This window comes from Pelodiscus sinensis, chromosome 21, assembly GCF_049634645.1.
Source record: "Pelodiscus sinensis isolate JC-2024 chromosome 21, ASM4963464v1, whole genome shotgun sequence".
In the NCBI taxonomy this organism is placed as follows: domain Eukaryota; kingdom Metazoa; phylum Chordata; order Testudines; family Trionychidae; genus Pelodiscus; species Pelodiscus sinensis.
Window position 1 is genome coordinate 10,294,497 of NC_134731.1, and position 25,380 is coordinate 10,319,876.

General features: G+C 48.9%; 1 protein-coding gene across 1 annotated transcript in view; it reads right to left on the reverse strand.

The window, feature by feature from the left end:
• Positions 1-1,705: 1,705 nt before the first annotated feature.
• AKAP1 (A-kinase anchoring protein 1) overlaps positions 1,706-25,380 on the reverse strand; it is a 56,849-nt gene continuing 33,174 nt past the window's right edge. Inside the window, exons 3-11 of the mRNA XM_075904828.1 lie at positions 21,747-21,880; positions 19,524-19,650; positions 16,160-16,287; positions 13,692-13,869; positions 10,657-10,807; positions 7,998-8,065; positions 5,410-5,483; positions 3,587-3,652; positions 1,706-3,418 (exon numbers count right to left, since the gene is read on the reverse strand). Of these exons, the coding sequence (XP_075760943.1) occupies positions 3,356-3,418; positions 3,587-3,652; positions 5,410-5,483; positions 7,998-8,065; positions 10,657-10,807; positions 13,692-13,869; positions 16,160-16,287; positions 19,524-19,650; positions 21,747-21,880 (989 nt within the window). The 3' untranslated portion in view covers positions 1,706-3,355. The remainder of the gene's footprint in view (positions 3,419-3,586; positions 3,653-5,409; positions 5,484-7,997; positions 8,066-10,656; positions 10,808-13,691; positions 13,870-16,159; positions 16,288-19,523; positions 19,651-21,746; positions 21,881-25,380) is intronic.

The window sequence follows — 25,380 nt, forward strand, 5'->3', positions numbered from 1 at the left end:
GGAAGAGAAACTGTGCGATCATAGCTGCAGGGACCCAAACTACCACCTGTCAGAGGTATGGTCAGTCCCTCAGCATGGACCACACCCAGCTTCACCCCACTGAGATGCAGTAGATCAGGCAGCTTTCCATGGGACAGATCGGTCTTGGAGAAGGAAAGACTGGCCTAGAGGACAGGCTACTAGGGGACTCCAAGATATCAGAGTTCAGGTACCAGCTCAGTCCGACTTCTCCATAAGTATAAGGAAGGCCAGACTGGGTCAGACCACAGGTCCATCTAGCCCACTGTCCTGTCTTCTGACAGTGACCAATGCCAGATGCTCCAGAGGAATGAATAGAATAGGGCCGTGGTCCCCAACACGATGCCCGCAGGCGCCATGGCGCCCGCGGGGGCATTTGTCTGCGCCCGCCAAGTGCTCAGGGCTGGCCTGGCCCCGGGCACGTGGCGCATGCGCGGTGCCGGAGCTGGCCCTGGGCGCATGGCGCACGGTGAGCGCCGGGCCCGGGGGCACCGTGGATTGACCGCCCACGGCGCATGGGGGAGGGGAGGGAGGGCCAGTGCCGTCCCTGGGCGCGCTGGGAGGGGAGGGGAGGGGGGGAGAGAGCGCCAGCCCCGGGCGCGCGGCGCTTGGGGGGGACGGGGGACGACGAGAGGGGAGGGGGGGGGGAGAGAGCGCCAGCACCGGGTGCGCGGCGCTTGAGGGGAGAGTGCCAGCCCCAGGAATGCGGCTATGGCGGGGCCCCGCCCCCCGGGCGCCCGGCAGGCGAACAGCCACGCCCCCTGGCGCCCAGCAACCCCAACTGGTTGGGGACCACTGGAATAGGGAATCAAGTGATCCATCCCTTCTTGCCCATTCCCAGCTTCTGACAAACAGGCTAGGGACCTGCCCATCCTGGCTAGTAAGTATTGATGGACCTGTCCTCAGTTAACTTATCTAGCTCTTTTTTTAACCCAGTTATAGTCCTGGCCTTTACAATATCCTCTGGCAAGGAGTTCCACAGGTGGACAATGCATTGCCTGAAGTACTTCCTCCTGTTTTATACTACCTATCAATTTCATTTGGCCATCCCTAGTCACTTATTCCATGCCTCAAATGTGCATCTGTAAAATGGTGCTAAAGGCATCGCCTTACTTCAATGGGGCATTGCAGGGATAAAATCCACTAACAACCGTACAGTGCTGAGATGGGGGACAAGGCCCATGCAAGGACCTAGACCATGAAGGACAGGTGCCAGTGCACCTCATTGTATCGCTCATCACACAAGAATACCTGCTAACCTCAGAAGAAACCACACAGCTTGCAAATCGCGATCCAATAGGATTTGACTTGAAGAGGCACAAAACGGAAGGTAAGGAACACCTTTGCTGTCACAGGAGGTCACCGCTTTCAAACTACAACGTAGCTCATATTGCAGCCGTACATAATATACTCCCCCACCCCCATGCACCATTGCTTACTAGACTGCACTGCAAGTTTTTTTGTAAAGAATTTATTTTTTAAAAAGGAGAGTAGAAATGCAATGTCCAAGGTCTCTCTCAAAACCTGAGGGAGCGATCAGACCAAGCTAACAGGGCTTTTGTCATTGTTTTGTGTCCCATTTAAAACCTCACTGTTTGGTCTCACCTGCCACTCTTAATTGAAGATCTCTTACCACCACCCCCCCATACCACAAGTGGCCTGGAAATGAAGGCTCTTAGTCATCACATTTTGATTAAGATGGCTTAAAATTTGAGCTTTAATTGAAATGGGAAACATTCCAAGAGGATTTTTTGGTTTTTTTAGATTTAACCAAGTTATCAATTTAGTTTTCATTGGACATCATTATTGCTAACATTAAACCGTACGCCCCAAATAGAGAGAATTCATATAAAAGAGAATACAATCAAACCATATCTGAATGGATCTGATAAGAGTCCTGGTGTAGGCAGGTACATTCATATCTGCATGGTGGACCAGCATATCAGTTCATCAGAAGTAAAAAAAAAAAAAAGTCTCTGGATTGGTCTGAAAGATTCTCATTTTCCAAGGGTTGATTATACCAGCGCTTTCCTGTTAAGTGTCTTCCCAGCCAGCCACAAATCCCAACTCAATACACATGTCTAAATGCAGGTACATTACAATATTTTTTTAATAGTATTAAGTTATCTTAAATTATTTGAACAAAATTTTAAATTCCACATTTGATATCAATCTAAAAGGGACCAACATAAATCGAGAGAAAGAACACCACTGCAATATCAATTCCAAATTGTTACTTTTTTTTTAAACAGATCTGTACAGCAAAGTAGCAAAGAATTCAGTGATCACAAATCATACCATACAGCGATCTAGAGGAACGCTAATTCTGTACACAGCAGAGCAGAAACACTCCGACGTTCGGATGCTCCAAGCTGGTCAGCTGTAGTGACAGCCTCCAAACCGTTTCTACTTACAGAGGACATTTTGGTGTGGAAAAAAAATCTTTTAAGTTCCCTTTATGATTTCCAGTGTTTCTCTTATACAAAATATTACAATGATTTTATATATATTTACACAGACTTGCACAGCTAGAAAATTACAAATTACAATTAGGCTTGGCAATCTTTTTTTTCTTTTTAAATACATAATCTGGAACATAGATTGACCGTCTATGGTTGTAGTGGTAATTCATCCTACGTTTTCAAGGTCTCCACAGATGCAGTTTTCTTCCCATGCAGCACAAGATTAAAACATTTCTGCCATGGGATGTATGCCGGGTTAAGTGCCATGAATGCAATGCATTTCTTCTCCAGCATCAGTAACAGATCAGATTCATGAAGCCTGTGCCAAGTTGGTGGCACAATATGGAAAAAGTCAACACGCAAGTGAACTTCAAGTCCTTTACGTATTTTGTGTTGGCTTGTTTATTCAGCAAATTTATTTTTTTAAAGAAACAGCCAACATCGCTTTCAGAAAAAGCAGTCATTGAACCTCCAGGGAAATCTGCGCAATAGACATGCAGCTACAGTTAAACACATGGGAGGGGGGTTTTGTTAGCTTCAAGCAAACCCCACTTTTTTTTAAAAAAGTAACTTAGAACTAGGCCAGGGATGGGTTTTGTTTTAAAGCTACAGTATTTTTTTTTTATGGCTTTTAGTAAGTCCCTGCCTTTCACTGAAATGAGGTATGTATTCCGAGTGAAATGGTAACAGTCAAGCAAACAAATCTCAATGGACCACAGGAGGTTTGCACAGTGGTGTAAACAAACAGGTCTTCCCTATGGGATTGCCAAACCCAATTCTAATACAGTGCAAAAAAAGGGATTTTTAAAGTTTTCTTTCTTTCTTTTTTTTTTTTTTTTTAGAAAAATGGGTCACCCAGGGCCTCTCAGAGTTGATTAATAACTGTCAATCCACTGAGCAAATCCTCTTTCCACCAGAGCTCTGTTTATTGACACCACCTAAGGAAAAATCGATAAAAAAAGACACATGAAGGAAATACCAACCTGAGAGCAACATAAAATGCTGGGATCTTACTTCAGGAAGAAGTCCCCAGGACTCAAGTTTTCCAACCCACTTCTGAGTCTATACAAACCAGAACTCTACATTTTTTTTGCAAGTGTACGCACCTCATCTCCCATCATACTCCACAGCTGGATAAGAGGCAGACCTGTTGCACCGTCATAGTTTGTGACCTGGAAAAATGCAGACACGCGTGTTAGCATATGGCACAGCAGACAAATATGCATAACAGTGAGCTGAGGACAGCTCAGCAACAGCAAGTCTCGCTTCCTGAGGACAAGGGGGTTACCAGTGGGGCAGTCTCTCCCCTATAAAATAAGATACAAGGTGAACCTCTCTAGTCTGGCATCCGCGGAACCTGACCGGTGCTGAACCAGAGAATTTGCCGGACCACAGGAGGTCCATATTGTCTAGCAGCATTACCAACGTTTCCACTGCTCACTGGGCTCTTAGGGAGACATTTGGGGTAAATTAGAGCTAAACAACAGCACAGAACAGAGCCAGGACTGACGGCTGTAAGCTAACTTTACGGGACTTTAGGAAACTTGGTCACACCTATAAGCGACATCCGGCTAAGTAAAGTCATGCTGGACCAAAGATGTTGCCAGATCAGCAAGTGCTGGACTAGAAAGGTTCAACCTGTACTTGTCTCCTCTGTACACTGTTTTAAGAGTACAGATGAGAGCTAAGTATTACCCCTCAAGAACACTTGGTCTGTTCTTGGGAGAGAAGATTTCACCTGTACAAGCTCCATGAGCAGGTAATAGCTGAGTGTTTTGAGTCTCCAGAGGGGTTAATTTAACTTTTGATTCATCACAATACTACAGAAGTTATGCTACTTTAGGGTAAGAGCCTCCCATGGCCCAGAATAAGCAGCACTGGTGGTTTTCTGACATCTCCTATTCTAACATTATAACTTATTAAATACATGAAGTGACTTGTGATCATCTAACAGAGCATTTCCCTGGACTCATTCCAGTTTGAACAGAAGTGCAACTTTTAGAGAAGCGATCCATCTTGAGTTCAGCTTTGTCAGTGATGAAGAATACACCACAACCATTAGTAAAGTGGTGTAAGGCTCACTTGCCCTCTGCACTAAAAATATAAGCCTATTTCTAGGCTGAATTTGTTTAGTTTCAACTTCCAGCTGTTGGATCTTGTTATGCCTGCTTCTGCTAGATCAAAGAGCCTGCTATTAAATCTGTTCTCCCACCTTGGGGCTTACAGACGGTGATCAAATCACCCCTTACCCTCTCTTATAAGCACAAGAGTTCCTTGAGTCTGTTACTCTAAAGATTTAAACAATTGGAAACCAGATCTTAAAGTACTGGGTCCAGTTCTGGGCACCACATTTCAGAAACAATCTGGACAAATTGGAGACGATCCAGAGAAAAGCAACAAAAAACGAATAAAGGTCTAAAAAACATGAAAGAATTGGGCTTGTTTAATTTAGAAAAGAGAAGACAGAGGGGATAGGATAGCAGTTTTCAAGCATCTAAAAGGGTGTTACAAGGAGGAAGGAGAAAGATTGTTCTCCTTGACCTCTGATGCTAGGACAAGAAGCAATGGGCTTAAATTGCAGCAAGGGGGGTGGTTAGGTTGGACATTAGGAAAACCTTAATTGTCAGGGTGGTTAAACATTGGAATAAATTGCCTAGGGAGGTTGTGGAATCTCCATCATGGGAGATTTTTAAGAGCAGGTTAAACACCTATCAGGGATGATCTAGATGGTGCGTGGTTCTGCCATGAGCGCAGGGGACTAGATTTGATCTCTTGAGGTTCCTTCCCGTTCTAGTGTTCTATGATCGTCATGACTCTTCTCTGACCCCTCTCCGATTATCAACATCCGTCCTGAATTACTAACGCCCCCACTGGACACGGCATTGCAGCAGCCACTGCACTCGTCCCAAAACCAGAGTGACTGACATACCTGTGCAAGCAGGGGTGTGCCTCTGGTCATCTCACTCACAGATGTGTCAGCTTCTGATGAAAAGTGATCCTCATCTTTGGAAAGAAAGAGAAAAGGCAAGTCAGACGTTCACTGGCTCTGTTTCGTCTGGCCTTAAAACCTATTGCGATTATCTAGTCTGGTCTCCTGCATAAGTCAAGCCCAAGAACCTCACTCATGGGCACTACAGGACTATACACTCTATGAAGCCCAACAAGATCATGCAAAAATGTTTCTCAAAGGGGAGATTATGAACAAGTTCTCTTTTTAAAAGGATCCTGGCTCAGCAGCCACATGTGCATAAAGGGAGTGAAAGGAATTCCTAAGGACAATTGTGTCTTTACATACGATCAATTACATTCATGTTTCAGTTTTTAACCAGGCAGCTGTACGTTCAGGAAGCTCCAGGACCTCACTCGTCCTGTGGGGAGTTTAATATCTGAACAGAAACTCAGCACTAGTCAATGGAATGTAACCTGCAAGAAAAGAAATCCCTTGCAGGGTGGGTGGAATTTTAACATTGCAAGCGGTGCTCTTCATTAACATGGTCTGCGTACTTTTCATTGTCCAAGCTGAAGGATGTCTGAACACGGATGTGTCAGATTTCCAGGCATGACGTGGAAAACACTGTTTTGAGGAAGTGGGACAAACAAAATTCTGTGTTTTGGGCTTAGACTACCTGGGGCCTTTACGTGGCAAGATCAAGTTGTTTCCAAATGAACTTTGGTTTTTGTCCACCTACCCTTTTGATCCACCCTCCTGAGACATCTCCAGCATCATCGGCCAAGACGCTCCCCATGCTGCTGAGGATGTGGCAAGAGTTCTCTTATTGCAGAGTGCATGCAAACCATGAACTCTGTTGCTGGCAGCTAGGGATGGAAAGAAGTTCAGCTTCTGCCATCCCCCTGAAGCAGGCAATCTAGACTAGCGAGTGGGCTGCAAGATGGTCACAACCAAGATGGTCTCCTGGGATGGGGTAGTTTTGCTAGTGGCATTTCCGTACCTAGAATTTGCAGGGTGCGCAAGAGGACCGGGGCAGCGCTTTCATTGGATGCAGAGGGTGCGCACAGCTCTGACCGTCAGTGTTGTGTGGAATCAGCACGCATCTCACATGCCCCTGCATTATGGGTGTGTCACCTGAATACAGTAATTCCTCATTTAACACTATAAATAGGTTTCAGAAAATGATTGTGTTAAGTGAAAACGTGTTTACGGGGTCAATTTTCCCATTGAAAATTGGGGGTTGCGTTTCAAGCGGTGGTGTCTGTTGGGACCAGGACATAAGGTTGGGAGAGAAAGGGGACTGGGTTACAGCAGGAAGGGGAGGTGTTTGGCTCTGGGGAAGGGGAGGAGAGGGGAGGGGAAGAGAGGGGGACTGGGGTGGGAGTATGCCCGTGACGGGTCTGCCTGGACCTGCACTGCAGCTGGCGAGGGGTTGCCAGGGAACGACGCAGCGAACGGCAAATTCTCCACTGCTTTGCAGGGAGGCGGGGGAAACCCCACGCAGCCGCCAGCGATGGGCCGGCTGGGGAAACCCAGCCACCGGCCTGCAAGCGGGGGCAAGGCGTCCGGCGAGGGGGAGTCAGCAGGGAACAGAGCAGTGAGGGGCGAACCCCCTGCCGCTTTGCAGGGGAAGCCCCATGCAGCCGCCGGCAACAGGCCAGCTGGGGAAATCGTGTTATTCCGGGGACGGTCGTGTAATTCAAAAACATTCCCTAAAAAAAACAACCATGCTATCGCAAAAACTTGTTAAGCGGGCATGTGTTAAATGAGGAATTACTGTACAGGTATGACAAATCTGGCAACCCTGTGCGAGGGCAGCAGTAAATAAAATGTCTTGCAGGCCACAAATGGAGCCCCAATGGGGTACAGGAGGCCCGCAGGCCCTGGGTTGCCCACCACTGCTCTACAGCCTTGGCAGAGGCAAACCTTGTGCTTACTGCCAGTGCTGGGTTTCCAGAGTGCTGACATCAAAAGGCACTACGAATGGGTAGGGGTAACAACCGTCAGTCTCAAGAACTGAAAAGCCTTTTAGGCACTAGCTGAACACCATGTAAGCGACTGTATGGAAATATAGGAGGTTTTCTAGAGACTGAAGAATTAATCTGCTTGCATTTATTTACAGTTACTTTAAAAGGGACAGTGCATCTAGTTATCTAGTTCATTGGCAAAGTGGAGTTTATCAAGTAGTTCTAGTTCCCCAGCTGCCCTCTGGTAATTCTGCCAGTTTGTGGTTTTAAGTTACATTCTCTTATTTTTCCTAGCTTTCCATGCACAGCTAAAAAAGACACACACAGGAGACACGAAAGATAGTGTCACTAGTCCCCACAGTGTTGGCAAAAGCAAACACAAAGCAAGAAAAAAAATAATTCAGCTCCACTTTCTAGTAACCTGTGTTGTTGTAGGGATGTTACATTTAAATTAACTGACTAATTGAATAGTCGATGCAAATTGTGAAAGTGCTGCGGGGACCATGGGGCCAGTAGGGTTGGCTTCTAAACTAAGAGCACCTTGTTTAACTCAGTACCATGAGCTCCTCTTATTAGTTTCTCTTCAGTGATCGACGTTACCTGGAAGCGGCACCACGTTGTCTAATAAAACTTCTGCTCCTTGGAAAGGTAGTGTTACAAAATCAGACCTTAAAAGAGAAAAAGAATCAACTTGAGTAGAAGACCACACTTCTGCCCTAATTCTCACTCCTTTTTAAACCAGTGAAGGCTGCTAGGACAGGAATTATTTGCTTCCGATCAGTGACAGCCAGACGAATCAATGCGGTACCCGTCCCTGGAGTTTGAGCACAATGCATACGAGGGGGACAGGATCCTCTTGTGCTAAGGCGTGGGAACGAGAGATCTGGGTTCTTTCACTTCAGCTCAGTTCACCACGTGAAAAGGGAGTGCTCGGTTTCTCCCATCCTTGGTCAACTCTGAGGAAGGGACATGGCTTACAATGGGCTTGTTACACTGAGTGCCCGGCACGCTGTGCCCTGAGCTCATCCGGGCCCCTCTCAGCATCACCACGATATTGAAATTGCTGCCTCGTCTCGGCCAGGGCCTACGACATGCAGTGTCAGAGAATTCTCAGTCTCCCTACCACCTTATCAGCTTCTCCACTGGCAGCTGGAGCACAGACCAGGCTCCAATGTTTGGCACACTGACGAGCACTGTTAAATAGGGACAGGGACGGATAACCAGTAAGCATCACCCTTAATGGATGATGCTTACTGGGTAGCGGTTACATGGGAGCAGCCTCCCGCCTATGGCCCGCTGCCGGTGGAGGTCTGCTCCAGCCCCATGGAGTTGCTGGTTCCTAGCCCACCTGGACTGGGAGTCGGCAGCCTTGTGAGGCAGGGAAGCCAGTAGCCCTCCCCGCGACTCCCCTTGCTGTTTCTGGCCCGACATGGCCATGGACTGCTCCAGCCTGGCTGTGGCAGGCAGAGCCGCTCCAGCTGTCTGGGATGGAACTCCCGCGCCAAGCCTCCTTCAATCAGTTAACTGGTTAAACCAAACAGGATCGTGCGTCCCTACTGCTAATAGTCGACAGTCGCTGGCACCTCGTCTAACAGCAGCCAAGCAACGGCCAGACAGGCTAGAAAACCTTGCCCTTGCTGAGGTAGGAAGCTGAAGATAAAGACACCCCCCCCCCCCCCCGCAGGTGCTTCTCCATTTGTTTGCTCTCCCCCGTTGTCTTCCCCTGCCCTGGCTCTGTACCATCTCCTCTGGCAGGCCACAAGTCAGCAGGCAAGCAGTGCCCCCTGGGAAGGGGGAGAATGCTCTCTGAAAGGCTGATGTCTCTCCCTGCTCCAGCTGTCCACATGTTCTGCGCGCCATCGTCCCCCACCAGGCAGAGAACAAGCGAGTCGCTCTCCCAATACACCCAGCATGTCTCTTCAGTGGGACACAGCTTATGGGAGAACAGCCCGGCCCAGAGGACTGGGTACTGGAAGCAGCAGGTAGGTTGAAGGTCTAGTCCTAGTTTTGCTGACGGGTGCCATTAGACAAGTCACTGTTCTGTTCCTCAGTTTACCCACGACTGATCTGCCCTTCTCTGGGGAGTGCTGAGACACTTCTGAGGATAGCACTACGTAAGAGCTAGGCGTATCAGTGAGGAAGCCAGGTGGTGTCCCACATAGTTGTGCCTTGTAGAGAGAACCATCCCCCCAATGCTTTCCTTATACTGCAGAAACACATCCACCTATTAAGCCATTACCCTCAGGTCTTGTCTGCATTGGCTTGTGTTACCCAAACCTGCCTGTTGGCAGCAAAACAGCAGAGATGTGATAGGGTAAACATGTAAATGGTTAAGCAATGAGCCTGGGTCCATTGGTTAATCTTCACGGTTACATGCAAACCCCCTCAACAGAGGCAGTACCGTGCAGCAGGGGGAGGGGGCGCGCTCCATGGTAGCTGGTGCCAGTTCCCACCTCTCCCCCGTGTAACCACTGAAATTTTCAACGGTTACACATTTACCTCAGGAAAACGCATTTTAACATCTCTACAGAACAGCGAGAGTGTTTACACGCCAATGAGACTTTTGTTGGGAACACACCCCCATTTCCGGCGATAAAAAATTTCCATCCCTGCAAGAGACGTTTGTCTTTTCCACTCCTTCTACTGTCGACAAAGGAGCCAGCATGGACTCCCGTTTGTGTTGTCGAGAGAACTGGCTTCCGCCAGTATCCAACAATGCCTTGCCTGAGGGCTCTGCTCAGTGTTTTGTGATCTCTGCTGCCTCCCTCCCCTGCCCTTCCAAAGCTCCAGGAAACGTGACAGCTGAGTGAGCTGCTCTGTTTGGGGATCAAACGGAGAACAAATCATTGCGAAGCACCTGTTCTGCCCTGCTAGCAACACAGCGGCAGGCAGGGTGCTGCTGCAGCGGTAGGGCTGGAGAGACGGCTGTGCTGCTTGGACATTACTCAGCACGAAGAATCCAAAGAGCTACAAGGGAATCTCAAGAAGCACAGGGATCAGCTTTGCCTTCCCACAACACTGCCCTGTGGGATGTTTACCCACACTGCTTCGCTCTATCTGTCGACAGGGGCGTTCGCAACATGGCCAGGAAATGTCGACAATGGGAGGCAGAAAAACTGGTTTGACCAGTTTTCACTTCTGGCGACTTCTGCATGTCGACATCACTTGTTGCCAAACCTTCCCTGTGTAGACGTAGCCTCAGTTATCAAAATTCAACCATTTGTGTTCCCTCAAGGGAGGAAAAAACAGAGCTCCTGACCTGATTTGCCTGAGCGTGTCGATTTTAACTCTCTCGTACCCGCCGTAGTCCACGTATCTGATCTCCACTTCGCTGTTCTCTTTGAAGTAGCCGACGACCTGAGCCCGCCACCAAGCGCCATCCAAGCCCGGAGCGGCACAGATCACGCCAACTGCAAAGCACAGCAAGGCAGAGGGAAAAGATCCAACGTTAGTGCCCAGTTCCCAAAATCCCACTGGATCAACGGAGACAACGGAACAAGCGCTGCCCAAGGGAGGACACCCTGATTCCTGTGCTGCTTTTGGACGAGACACCTTGGGGACCCGCAGCAAGGAGGTGGCACGATATAGCAGAGCACTGGACTGGAATTCAGGAGTCCTGGTTTCTCTTGCTAGCTCTGCCAATGACCTACTGGGTGAATAGGCAAGTCAGTGAACCTTTGTGCCTCAGTTTCCTCTCCCACCTTGTGTCCCGTGTTCTCACCTCAAAGTCTTCAGAGAAGGGCTGTCTCTCACTGAGAGTGTACTGGGCCTAGCACAAGTATGGCCAGAGCCACTAGCAGCTGTGGTAACACCTCTATCTCCGCCGCTCTGCGTGGTGAAGTTAAGCATATGTAGGACTAACCCTGCCTGTAGTAATAAGACGCGTTTAAACACACTCTACACCGTCTGCATTTCACCTGCTTTTTTTTTTTTTTTTTTTTTTTTAAGTAGCTCAACACGAGTAGCTTGGGCAAGAGAAACACTCAGGCTATGCCTAGACTACATCCCCCTTTCAAAAGAGGGATGTAAATGAGCCTGGATCGAAAGCACAAATGAAGCATAGATTTAAATATCCCGCACTTCGTTTGCATATTTGCGTCCGGTTGCTGTTTCGAAAAAGGGTATTTCGAAAGAGAAACCGTAGTCTAGACACGGTTCTTTAGAAAAAAACCCTTTTTCGAAAGATCCCATACTCCAGAAAAAATGAGTACGGGTTCTTTCGAAAAAGGGGGTTCCCCCAAAAAAGAACTGCATTTAGACTGCGGTTTCACTTTAGAAATACCCTTTTTTGAAACAGCGACCGGACACAAATATGCAAATGAAGCACGGGATATTTAAAACTGCGCTTCATTTGGGCTTTCAATTGGCCCTTTCGGAAGAGGGCTGCAGTCTTGACGAGCCCTCAGAGCTTTAGCGAACGGCCGAGCAGCCCCGTACGGGAGCACGCCGAGTCTCAGTGCTGCTCTAGGAAGCGGACGAGCATCTATTCTCTGGAAGCTGCCCTCCAAGGGAAAAAAACCCAAATGAGTTGGCACTTTTCTGAACCACCAAGAAACCATCCAGACCCACCCACGCTGCCCTCTTGCTCCACTAAACAGCCCCTTATTTTAAGGTGGATATCTCATGCTGAGCCCCTACACCCGACAGCAGAAACAGCTATGTCGGGAAATCTTCTCCCCCACCCTACCCTGCACGCCAACAATCTGGAGGCATTGCCAGAAATTATACCTCTACATAGGAGAAAATGACAGTGTCTGATAGCAAAGAAAATAATCCTGATGTTATAATTAGGGGGCCGGCAGCAAACATCCTCGGGAACGCACAGCAATGCAGTTCCCTGACTGACAAGGCAAGATGAAAACACCCGCAATGGGAAAGGCAAATAAAACACGCCCCGTCTGTCCCTACAGAGAAGCCTAATTCATGCTTCATGTTCCAAGCTCGTGGAGTAGTTTAGAATTGGCCAGAGGCGTTCTGGTTTCAATTTTCCTTGGGAGGAAGATCAAAACCCCTAGACCGGATCAGAACAGAGCTGCATCTAGTTCAGTGTCCCATCTGAGACTGGCCATCAGCAGAGGCTTCAAAAGGGAAGCATGAAAGCCCTGCAGTAGCCAGATGGGGCATTGTCTGCTGCCGCCCACCTGACCTACTGTTCTGATATTTGATGAGGTCCTGAAACCGGAGCTTTGAGACCCCTTCCACAAAGTCTATAAGGGTCCTGGCTAGACGTTTTAAATGCGGCTTTTAAAACGCATCTTCCACTGCCCTCTAACCCATGTGTAGGCACCGCAAAATCTGTTTATTTCACGTTACTTTTCCGAATAAGTCGGATCCTGTTTGGAGCCAAGCAGTGCAGGGGTGCCGGAGAGACCATCGCCAGCAGAAGGTAGCAGTAAACTCTAAAGGAACGTAAAAACTTATCTACCCACTCTAAGGGAATGGGGGGGGGGGGGGGGGGGGAAGCCTTATTTTTTTTGAATTAAGCAGTACAGGGAATAATAGTTATCTAAAAACTTGGTCTGATAACTACTATAAAGTATGTTTTCTAGAGGTAAATGAGGCACTGCTAGGCACTTTAACTCAAGCCAAAGGCAGTAGATAAGGAACCAAGGGCTGACTGGTCACCCATGCACAACCACACTAGGCACTGCTACCACCAATCTCCGATTCCAAGCACAGGGACATGCCTCGAAGAAACGCTATTTACACACGAATTAAGCTATGCAAAAATAATTACGTCCCATTTTTATACAAGTTCTCTGTTGTCTCACCCCTGGCTGGTTCTGGCTTCGCTGCTGAATGGGAGCAAACTTGAGAAAACTTGTACAGCTTGAACCTCTCTAATCCGGCAACATCCATGGTCCGGCTTCTAGTGAGCTGAAAGTCCATGTCTCATGGATTTCCCCCAGTCCTGGCTCTGTGTTCTGTGCTGTTCTTTAGCTCTAATTTACCCCTAAATGTCTTCGAAGAGCCCGGAAAGCAGTAATGCTGCGAGACAATATTGACCCCTGTGGTTCGGCAAATTTTCTGGTTCAGCACCGATCAGCTCCTGAGGTGCCGGACTAGAGAGGTTCAACCTGTAGTTTGACTTATTAGGGAGTGCAGAGAAGAGGCAGTAAAAAACAAAACACCACCACCACCACCACCACCAAAAAATCCTTCCTGGGCACTCCGGACTCAAGTTACCATGAAGCACAGAAGAGAAAGTCTGCTAGCTGCTACTAGGAGAGATCAGGGACAGACCCCAGGAGGAGCCTTGCGGCCTGATGATGCACGAGGAATGACGGGACTTGCCTTCTACTGGAGTCGGCAGTGTTGGGATGCCAGGCTGCGAATAGCAGACGAACATCTGCTGGTCCAGGCTGCGCAGCACGTGGAAGGTGGGGTGCGTGTGTTGCTGCACAAACATGTGTCCTGCGTTGACTTGGTTCACGACGATGACTTCTACGGTGACTCCGTCTGGAAGCATGAGCTGCCACAGGGAGAGCGAGCGAGAGGGTGAGTGTCACACCTTCCAAAGGCTAGCACAGAACTTGGTTCCTTGGATACCCCCTCCCCCTCCTTACACAAAGCAAGGGGCCTGAATGGCTCAGGAGTTTAGCAACAGGCTCTGTAGAGCTTTGCCTCAACTGGAACTTAGCACTGGCTCAGGGGGAGTCATTGTTGACATATGTCCCAATGAAGGGGACTGGATTGGAGTGTGGCGGGGTGGGGGGGGTTTCAAACTTCATTCCATCACACCCCTCTGAGGACAAAAACCACACGGGGCGGCACATGCGTATAGGCCAACTCGGCCGCCTCCTTCAACGGGGCTCCCAATGATGACGTCACGCCATTGAGGGCCGTGCAGGCGGGGGCGCTGATCGCCTGTTCCACCTGGGGTGCCAGCTGCCCGCCTTGGACTGCCCCTGAAACCATGACCCACGACCTTTGGGGGGGGGGGGGGGGGCGGAGAGAAAGAGGTGAAGCCTAAGACTGCCCAAGCCCCACAGGAGCCAGGGCAAAGCCTGAGACCCACTACCCTGGGCAGGGAGCCTGTAACCTCAGCCCTGCTGCCCAGGGTTCATGCTTCAGTTCGTCCTAAGCCAGCTCTGGCACCCCCATTAAAATGAGGTCCCCATCCACTTTGGGGCCCCGACCCACAGCTTGAGAAACCCATGCCCAGCGTTTCTTTTGTAGGGCAGCGACTGAGCACCGTGTGCAGCTGCAAGTGTAATGTCGGTGCTATTTATCCACAAGGCAGGGAACGACAACGCACGCTCCTTTCGGGCCATCCCGACAAAAGACCCTCAGCCCTTATCTAGCAGGTTCCCTTCTTGTCAAATAGCTTAATTCCATGCTCGTCTGAGCACCTGGCCTCTCTACAGAGATGGCCAAAGTAGCAGCCGCAGTTTGTGAGGGAGGTTTCTGCGATGAAGGCACTTTCGCTTGGTTTCCCTGCCAAGTCAGTTCACGCAGGCCACCGTGTAGCCATCCAGCTTTTGATGGCCTACTGTAACTCAACAAAATCAAACACCCCATCACAACCTGAGATGCAAGGAGCTTCTCTTTAAGGTTATAACAAGCCTAAAAGGGAAGGCGCCAAGAATGAGAAACATGCAACATCCTCCTTGCTGCCTCTGGTTAGAACCTTAAAGAGAAACTCCCTGTAGCTCAGGTTGTGATAGGTGCATTCAATTTTGTTGAGTTATAGTACGCCTTCAAAAGCCTGATGGCTACATAGTGGCTGTTCCAAAGTCAGAGTCTACCACGTAACCGGTAGGATCTATAATCAAGAGGACTGTTATTTACAGACATCTGGAAAAAGAGAAAGGTGTAAAATAATGTGAAGAAAATGCTGAGGTTAATTTTGATGCCAGATTTGAACTGCAAATCTACAGAAATCTGCTTTACATCCAGGAGTATCTGCATCCACGGATGTGGACATCCACAGAGTATTTTTGCTGATATGGATGCAAATATAAATTCTGTATCTAGAACCCTGCAAATTCGTGGATATCCACTTGACATCCATGGATGAGGATATCCACGGATATAAAAGCAGCTATCCGTGGCTCATTTTTGTGGCTATAGATGTGGATACAAATTTTGTAGCCGCACAGGGCTCTGCGTATGAGGGAAAGTGATTCCACTGGAATGCAATAACTCAGCATGATTCTAAAAGTCACATGGCACTCAACAGGCACAGAATTCAATCCTCTCAATAGCGGATCTTTCGTAAGAACTGACTCAGAATATCACTGCAGCCACAAACCAAAAGCTACTTCCTGGAGCCTGCCGGCAAACGTCAGTGATGTCAGAGGGGTGCTTGCTGGCGTTTAAACATGTTTGGGCTGCAGGCCCATTTTCTGGAGTGTGTTCCAGGACCTTAAACTCAGGGCAGCACAACGACGGATGGATCAGTCAGGCATGCAACAACCACATTGGTAAGAGGCCTTCTTGAAGGAATCTCAGTGGGGCTAGATGGTTGTATGCTTACTGCTATGGATCAAGAAAGGGTTCTTGGTCTGAGGCCAGGGCACCATTTAGTCTGTGCTGAGCAGGCACTAGAGCTACAGGATGGATTTTTCAGGATGTCCAGTAAGTGCGGAAAAGGCCTGCTCATTGAGGCCATCATTAGCATTTGCTTAACAGGGGGGAAAAAAAAAGCTCCTGGAAATAGGACAGTCGACACGAAGGGAGAACGCAACATGACTCTATGGAAACCTCTCCGATGCACAGCCACGCCGCTTAACCCTGCCAGCACGTTGCCACGGGCTTACCCAGGAAGTCATAGGGAGGGAATGCAGCATCAGAGACGGGGCGGGAGGAGCGTAAATGTTGGTGAGGCTCAATTCCTTGAACTTCTTCCCGATCAGACTCAGCGCCTTGTCGACGTGATGCTGAGAGCCTGAAAGATAAGAAGTTGAGAGTCAAAGGAGGAGGGTGCACACCTGCAGCATGGGGGCAGGAACGAGGGGCGCTCCTCCACCCTCTGGCTTCAAGTGGTTTCCCCCCTACACAGGGCTTACAAAGGGGTTCAACAACTCTCAGCCCCCCCACTATACAAACTGTTCCAGCCCCCCCAACTGGCAGTACCTTGGAACCCCTTCTGAGCCAAGGGAGTAAATACAAACATTTCCTGTCTGGACCAAAAAATAGTGTGTGGGTAAGAGCCTGGATGCAAAGCAGTACATAAAACAGGGTGAAGATCAGTGCTCCCATTTTCTTTTGCGCACTGGTGCAGCTGCACAACACACCATTGTCCTATTGGAGCACATAAAATTCACATGGCAGGAGTGGAGCCAGGGGGTTCAGCGTGCAGGAGGGGACTTACGGCTGGGGCAGAGGGTTGGGGTGCAGGAGTGAGGGGTTCAGGGCTGGGGCAGAGGTGCAAGGGCTCTGGGACGGGGTCAAGATGTGGGGTATACAGGCTCTGTGATGGAGTTGTGGACTTGGGGTGCAGGGGGTACTCAAGGTGGAGTAGGGGATTGGGGCTTGTCTTAGCTGGATTGCTCCCTGCTGGGGCTGGCTGGAAAAGGCTCCCCTCCACCGGCTGCAGAAGCTTAGTGCTGGGGCCAACCGGAGGGGCTCTCCTCTGCCAGCCCCAGCACCTCCAAGGCTTGGGGAGAGATTCCCCCCTGCAGCCCAGTTCCCTGCGTGGCCAAGGGAAAACTTAGGCCAAAATACTCGCTGTCATGGGATCCCTGTGTGCTGGTTTCTGCTTCACTAAAGGCGGCCATTTAGGAAGCTAGAAAAGTTTTACAGAAACCCCAGAGTGGAGTGGTTCTGTTGTGTGTTTAAATGTCAGTGGTGAAATCCTGACGGCTAATTTCGTGAAGCCACGCAAGAGAGCCAGCCACATCCCTTCCATTAACTTTAATAAGAGACATGGTTAGGATCCTGCTCTGAAAGTCTCAACCCAAACCGAAAACGGCATTGTGCTAGCTAAGGAACATCCTTTCCACTGAGGAAGCTTCACCGACCAGCGCAGCCTCTGTCCACAATGAACCCAGCGCAGAGAGGAACCGAGCATAAAGGGCAACAAGTTTCTTAAAAACAATTTCGTTTTAATACAGCGCCTAAGTAACCAAGACTTTTTAAAGTGATATTTCTTTGTAGAGTGGCCCTTCAAGGATTCCAGTAAATGGAAAATCTTCTCAGCACCCCCAATTATTTACAAAAGTATTTTAGCACATTTATTTGCAGTGGTTTCTCTTGTCCAAATCTACGCAACTTAACAGGTATTACGGGGGTGATGAGTTCACAGCTAAAGATGGGTTCCGCTCTGCCGTTGGCTGTCCAAATGCAGCATAAGGCTATGCCTACGCTGTGGAGATTATGTGGACACAGCAGGGCCTTGCAGAGTGGAACAGCGCCTCCTGGAACCAAGTATATGAGCAAAGCCCTCTTCCACCAACACCTCTTTCAGGCATGGCCTATGCTGGAAGGCTATCCTGGCATAAGTGCATCAGGCAGGCATGTAAACCGCCACGCTCCTAACGGGACGAATCCACTGTGACCAAACCCTCAGGTTACGTCTACACTACAGGCTTTTTGCACAAGAACGGCCGCTTTTGCGCAAAAATTTGCAGAGCGTCTACACTGCACGCGTGTTCTTGCGCAAGTAAATGTACAGTGAAACATCAGAAAAAAAGAGGGCTTCTTGCGCAAGAGTTATTCCTCTCCCCATGAGGAATAAGCCCTGTTGCACAAGAGCTCTTGCGCGAGAAGGCAGTGTGGACGGGCAACAGGGGTTTCTTGCGCAAGAAACCCCTATGGCTAAAATGGCAATGAGAGCTTTCTTGTGCGAGAGCGTCCACACTGCCATGGATGCTCTTGCGCAAAAGCACATGACCGTGTGGACGCGCTCTTGCGCAAGACCTTTTGCTCAAGAACTCTTGCGTAAAGCAGTTCTTGCGCAAAAAGCCTGCAGTGTAGACGTTTGGTCAGAGAGGATTCTTCCCATCAGGAGCATGGCGGTTTCTGTTTTTAAATACATGCCTGCCTGATGCACTTAGGCCAGGATAACCTTCCAGCATAGGCCATGCCGGAGATAAGCTCCCTAGGGCAGGGACTAAGAGTCTAAACCTATACGGCAAAAAGGGATATAAAATATAGGCGAAGTGAACGACCCAATGGCTGCAAACAGTCATTTCACTTTGTCTTCACCTAAATCCTGTCAGCAGGGGATTAGCTAGGTTCTAACACATTGTAGGCTACATTCCTGCACTAGTGCTCTAGCTAGCTTCTAAAAACAGCAACTAAAGACAGTACGTATCCGAGGTGTGAGTGTCGGGAAAGCTCATGCAGCTGGCGCTGAAGCACTCACCTAGGTGTCCTCATGGCTATTTCGTAGCCGACAAGCCAGCTTATAACTTGTGTGGGTATGCCTGCGTGTGCTGCAAATCACAGCCCCAGCCGCAGTGTAGACCAGTCTCCCCCAATCAGTGCTATGAGTACCCTCAGGGATACTCGAGAGAAGTCGGGGGGGAGGGGGTGATGTCAACTGAAATTTGGAGAAAACTGAATTTTTGTTTTAAATTTTACAGCGCTTTATTATTTTTGTACTTTTTACACCCAAAAACTTCGTCGCCTGCCCGGCTCCGATTAAGTTGTTGAAACAAATGTGTTGCAATGGTAGAAAAAAAGTGTGAAAGAGAAAACTGTAGGGGGGTACTTTTGAAAGAGGGGTACTTCATAAAAAAAGGTTGAGAAACACTGGTGTAGCGGTAACCTCCGAGGCACTCCTGGGGCAGACACATGATTAGGAAAAGAATACTAATATCCTGAGGTGTGTACACGTTTGTGGTAGAAGGGTTTGGGAAAACGGTATCCTGTAAATCTTGTCTGCAATAGGGAAAGGTGGGCATTGTACAATGCCCATTAGCTGGTTGAGGTAAGCTAGATGCTCTCCCCCACAACTGTAGTGTTAAAAATTCAGCTTCCTAGCACAGAGATGGCCTCGTATTGATACTATTGGAAGCATTAGCGGTCGCAATTTGAGAACAGGTTCCATGTCCAAGTTGCAGTCAGCTCACAGATCTAACCGCCCAGAGGTTAGATGTCAGACAACAGACCAACACCAGAAAACGAACACAAAAAACCCCAGGACACCCACACACAACTTGCAATCATTTCGCTCACCTTCTATGTGACAAATCTGGACGTCCTGGGTGTAAGGTAGTGTTGAAATGTAAATTTTGGCACCCGAAGTTTGCTTCAGAAAACTCACATACCTCCCCTGCTTCCCAATCAGCCGGCCAACCAAATGCTTGATGGAAAAATGGAGAAAAGTCACCATTAGGAGCGAGACCAGCAATTTGGATTTTTAAATCATCCATGGCACTGACAAGCAACGCAACCGATCGTACCCTTTATGAAAAGGGGCAGAACTAGATGCCTGAATAGCGATCACAAGTGGCTCCAATGTAGTGGTCTGATGGACAAAGGCAGGAAACCAGCTGCAGTGTCTTAATTCTTCCCAATTATTTATTAGAATAGATTTCAGTTTACTTGTACAGAACCTTATCTACCTGTAGTTAAGCAGAACTTCTGTGGGTAAAGTCTACTTGCTGGTGTGATAATCCCTGCATTCAACCCAGCTCAACTCTTTAAGCAAGCGTCATTCAGTACTTAAACTAGAAAGGTGACCTGTATCAATAGTAATGTGAGCTACTGTCAGTGCTGTCCTTCAGAGGCTATCTTCTATAAAGGTGGTAAAATCTCCCCACAAAACAAGGAATGTCTCTACTGCAGGGGTGGCCAACTCACAGGCAAAGAGCCAAAATAGTGAGACACATAGCGTAAAGAGCTGAGGGGGAAAAAAGTTGTCGAGAACAACGACAACAACAAAAAGCAGCCCCAGCCACCTCACTTGGTCGACCAAAAAAGCCCCAACCCCTGCTCTAAAATGCAGAAACTTCAGAAGGGAGAACATAAGAGGAGGATGTCATCAGAATTCCTCTAACTTCTGTCAGTGTGAATTATTTCAGGAACATGTGTAACCCCATTTATTATAGTTAATATTCATAACTCCCCCTCTGATTATCTAAACTACATGTGAGATGCTACTATGAAAATTTTCCTAGAAGCAACGAGTGGGGAATCCATCAGAACACAGTGCAGAGCGAGCTTCTACCAAACATAACAGGACTTTGTCCCAGCACAGCTTAGGGAGATCTTGTTTAGCAACCCAAAGCAGTTTCCAATTTACCCACAGTTTGTTAAGTCCATCTTTCCAGTCTGCAGAAACAGCCCATTCAGCGAGCGCAACTCCAGACATGAATAGAACGGCACCTTCTGTAAATCTGGCCCCGTTTCTTCTTATGCCATTGTGCTTTTCATTAAAAAAATTCCCTGAGTTCGTGCTCTAACTAAAACTAATTACAAGTTTCTTCGGAGAAACACTAACAGCCTGCCCTCACTGGCCAGGGATATGGATTCTTGTACTACAGAGCTAATTCCTATGGTGACCAGAGCACCATGACGCCTGTTATGGGCAGCTTTGAGTGTGAGGTGTGGAGGGCACCACGCTCCAGGTGGTGCAGAAGTTAGGGGGAGGGCCAGGAGCAGCCAACCATCTACTTGAGGCTCTTCCCCTTCCGGGAATGCAGCACTAGATTCCCCCTCAGGGGCCCATGGAAGCTGTTGGCACTGGAGGCAACACAGAGCATCCTTCCCAGCCCCAGGGAAAGTTTCTCTTTCTGAAGAGGAGTTCTCAGCTCATTAATGGGAATTGGCACCTTAGACATTCAGAATCTCAGCAGAGCATACGGAAAACCACTTGGACAGCCCCTGTATGCAAGAAAAGCCAAACCACACACTCTACCAAGGATCATGGTATCTGTTTTTCAGGGCTTATTCATTTGGAGATGGGGATTTTTAGCAATGTTTAGTTCTGTGCACGTTTTAATATCGGGGGGGGGGCGCGCTCTCTATACTGTAACAGACTAGAATCCAGGAGATGCATCCCAGTCAGCGTTCCCTCTCATTTCTTCCATCCCTTGGGGGACGACATTATGTGCAGGGCTCGCTGAACTGCGGCAACCCCCGCTCGCCAGTTGCGCTGTCCAGCGTTCTGTGCATGCGCAGATTGCCCGAACCCGGCTCTTCCGGGTTACAATCCGGGCAAGTAGATTGTATTATTTGTCGAGCCCTGGTTATGTGCACCCAGTGTGGGTATGCACCACCAGTAGAAACACATGCTGCCAGCTGTGGGTGCTCAGCTAATCAGCTAGGCAGCACCTGAATCTTTCCTGAGTGGTCACCCAAGCACTCAGCTTACTGTTCCCAATCTTCCTCTAACCTAGCCAACACTCTCTAAGGTCAGTGCAGGGGGCTACGGATGCAGAGTATTTGGCTCGTTACCTTTGGCACTTCTATCTCCCATATAGTGAGCTCAGACTTATGGGACTCTCCTCCTGGCTTGGAGTTCAGGCAACTTTCAGTCTTCCCAAGGGCACATCCACTGTCCACAGAATCCATGCTATTTACATCTGAACCTACAAGAAAACAAACCACGCCAGTTTTCACACAGTCTGGATCACCCAGCTCAGACTCCACACGAAATCTGTCAAAACTCCCATTTCACATACATGCCCAAACAGAAGCCCTAATACATGTTCACACTTCGTACTCTACCTTGTGGGTCTGCTATTCATTCTCAGCTCTTCGAGGAAAAACTAGCTCTGAGCTAGTTGTGGGAACAGGCCACTAGAAACCCATTTCGTGATCCCCCTAACACCGTGGTCACCAACCAGTAGATCGCGATCTACCGGTAGATCTCAGGGGCTCTAAGAGTAGCTCTTGAGCCCTCGCTGAACTGCACGCCTGCGCAGTACATTTACATTAGATTGCCTCATGTAATGTAGGCGGGGCTTCAAGGAAGGGGCGGGGCAGTAGATCTTCGCCTGTTCTGAGACTTAAAAAGTGATCTTGGGTGTAAAAAGGTTGGAGACCACTGCCCTAACACCTCCAGAAGAATTCCACGTGAGAAGAAATTGGAACCTAATTAGGAAGCACAAGCATACGCTGTAATGCGAGGGGCTGAGGGCAAGACCCCAAGAGTTTGTGCGGAGTCAGATACAGAAGCCCTGGGTTATTACTGGTAGAACACAAACCCCATACAGCCGAAGTATCTGAATTATGTCCCCTTGGAATTAATAGGGCTGGTGCTGGAATACGAGCTGTGAGGAGACTTCTTCAAACTTGAAACTCCCTACGGGTTATGGGGGAAAAGGGAAATGGAGTCTTTCTTATTGGAGGCCTCCTGTCATCACATTATGGCTGCCATGGACCAGGACAGAAGCAGAGAGAGGAATAAGCCACCTCCGAAGAGCCACGGCTTTGCTGCAGGCCACACGTGTCCTACTGAGAAGCACCCAAGCCCTTCAGAGCCCTCTATTCAGCAGATAGGGTTTGGAAACATCAATGAGACACCCCCCACAAACATCAACAGATGACAGACTGAAAGCTCTTTATGGGCAGTTTTGGCCGCTTTGATGCAAAGCACAGACCCTTCTCTCAGCGTAAACTGGATGTGGCATGGTTGTGACGCTCCTGAGTCCTCCCCACTGTGGCTGGAAGGGGGAGGACATCTTTAGAGCAATCCAAGGGACCACCTCCAAAGACGCATGGAACGTTCCAGCTGCAAAGAAAACTCCCCTGAAAGGGCTTCCGTGTAGCACGAACTAGGCACCTCCCAAGCCACTGCATGAGGCAGAGTCCTGCTGAGGCTAAGGCATGCTGCTCCTCATTCCAGCTATTAGGGTTGAGGAAGCCTCGGATGGCCAAGGGGAGGAAGAGGTTAGTCATTTAGGGTGTGCCTAGACTACAGGGTTTTGTCGACAAAAGTGGACTTTTGTCGACAAAACTATACCTGGGTCTACTCTGCCGCTGAGTTCTGTTGACATAACATCGACAGAACTCAGCAGTTTTGTCGATGGCTGTAAACCTCATTCGACAAGGAATAACGCCTTTTGTCGACAGAGTTCTGTCGACAGAAGGTGTTATTGCATCTACACGGTCATGTCGACAAAACGGCTTGCTTTGTCGACAGAACTGGATGTAGTCTAGATGCTCTGTCAACAGAAGCTTTGTCGACAAAAGCCTCTAGTCTAGACGTACCCTTAGGGATGGGATTTGGGGGGAACCCAAGGAAGAGATGCATGCAAGCCACAAATCTCTCCCATGCAAGTTCCTAGCAGAGATTCATCTGGGCACATGCGATTTAATAAAAGTAAGCTTCCAAGAGAGAGAAACACAGGCCCTCTTTTTTTGAGCTGCGTTTAGTTTGAAAACTTCTAAGCATGCTGATGTTCAGAGGAGCCGTTCCTTCCATGGAAATCGGATTCATGTCACCAGAGCAGATCTTCCCTTGGTACTCCTGAGCCGGGCATGCAGCCTAGCAGTTAGCACAGGGAGTTACCTAGAATGCAAGAGGTCGAGGGCCCTGACTTTTGAATGGGGAATCCAGAGGTACCTGGTGCTTAGCACCTGTCAGCCCAACAGATGCAATTTTGAGGGTTGCAATTCCGGGTTATGATTCCCCTAGTCAGGCAACCTCGCCTCCCAGAGGCCCAAAACTAAGGTAGCATCTTCTACCTGGGAAGGACAGCCTACAGATGTAAGTTGTAGGGATGAGCATTACAAGGTCTATCAAGCAGTAATGCAAGAAATCTACAGGCCCAAGGGAAGAAATTAGCTTAATCACTTTACACAAACTATGTGGCCGACAAGCTTTACCATACATAGGTCAGCCAGCAGCGACCTCATGTCCCAAAATACCTTAAGACCACTGATGAACAAATCCATCGACTTGTAGCCACAAGAATGCAGCTGACACCAGTTGGGATATCTTAGGATCGTAACACCAGCACGCCTTCAACTGCATGAATGTTGCTGCAACCGACTGATGGTTGCAAGTCAGAGAGAATTAATATACTGACCTACAGCATCAGGAGACCCCAACATTATTAGGTAGGAGGGATTTAGTTATGGACAAAGGAGACTGAACATGCACAGTGGCTACCAGACCCCATAGCTGGGCTAACCACAGCCTAGCTTGCTGAGGCCCACCTGTTTGGGTTGGATTGGTTGGTGTGTTTACTAAGGATGTAAGAGTGTGGTTAAAAACATAACCGTGTAACTGCTAAGTCACCGTGGTTACATGCGCTGCAGTGGGGGTGAGGCTAGCAGAGACTCCAGTGCTTTGCAGCCGGCTTGTGGAACCTGCAGCTGGAGGGGACAAAGCCGGGCTGGCCATGGACAGGGGCTACTCAGGTGGGCCCTGTAGGGATGGAGCAGTTCCCTGCCCAGGACAGGTGGGGCGCTGTTCCAGCCCCTACTGGTTAATCTTTTACATCCCTAGTGTTTCCTGGGTTAACAAACCATGGCAAATTCAGAAGCTTTCCCCCCCCCCCCCCCACCTGTGTGTTGCGAACCCGCATAAGGGAGCTCCCAAACGAACAGTACTTGTAACAACTCCTGGGCCTGGTACCCAACCTCAGAGCGTTGACTGGGAGCCCGCATGTAATCCGAATGCTACGTATCAATCGATCAGGCAAGGGAAGAGCGAGACTCCGTTCAGTCAACACTTCTAATTACAAGTTGAGGAGGCAGCATGAGGGAGAGGCCCAGGAGAGCATTAAAAGGACAATAAAAGCAAAGAGCCTATTAATACATTACTGGGATAAGGTTCTAAGAGTCCTCACCTGCCCTCACCTATTGGAGCCAGGTGGCCAGAACCCAACTCAGGATATTAAAGAGTAGTTAGTTAGTAACCACCTAACTGCTAAAAATCCTAGTGGTTACACACTTCCCAGGAGCATGGCCAGCAGCCAGTGAGCGCCAGGAGCCGGCTCCACTGTGCGCTCTGCAGTACAAGCTTTATCAATGGCAGAACCCACGGCATGGCGTGGCAGCTGGCTCCTTGGGAGCCAGTGCATGCTGGGAGCTGGCTTTTAAGACGGCTCCTGCTCCTTTCCCGGCCCTGCGGCGGCTC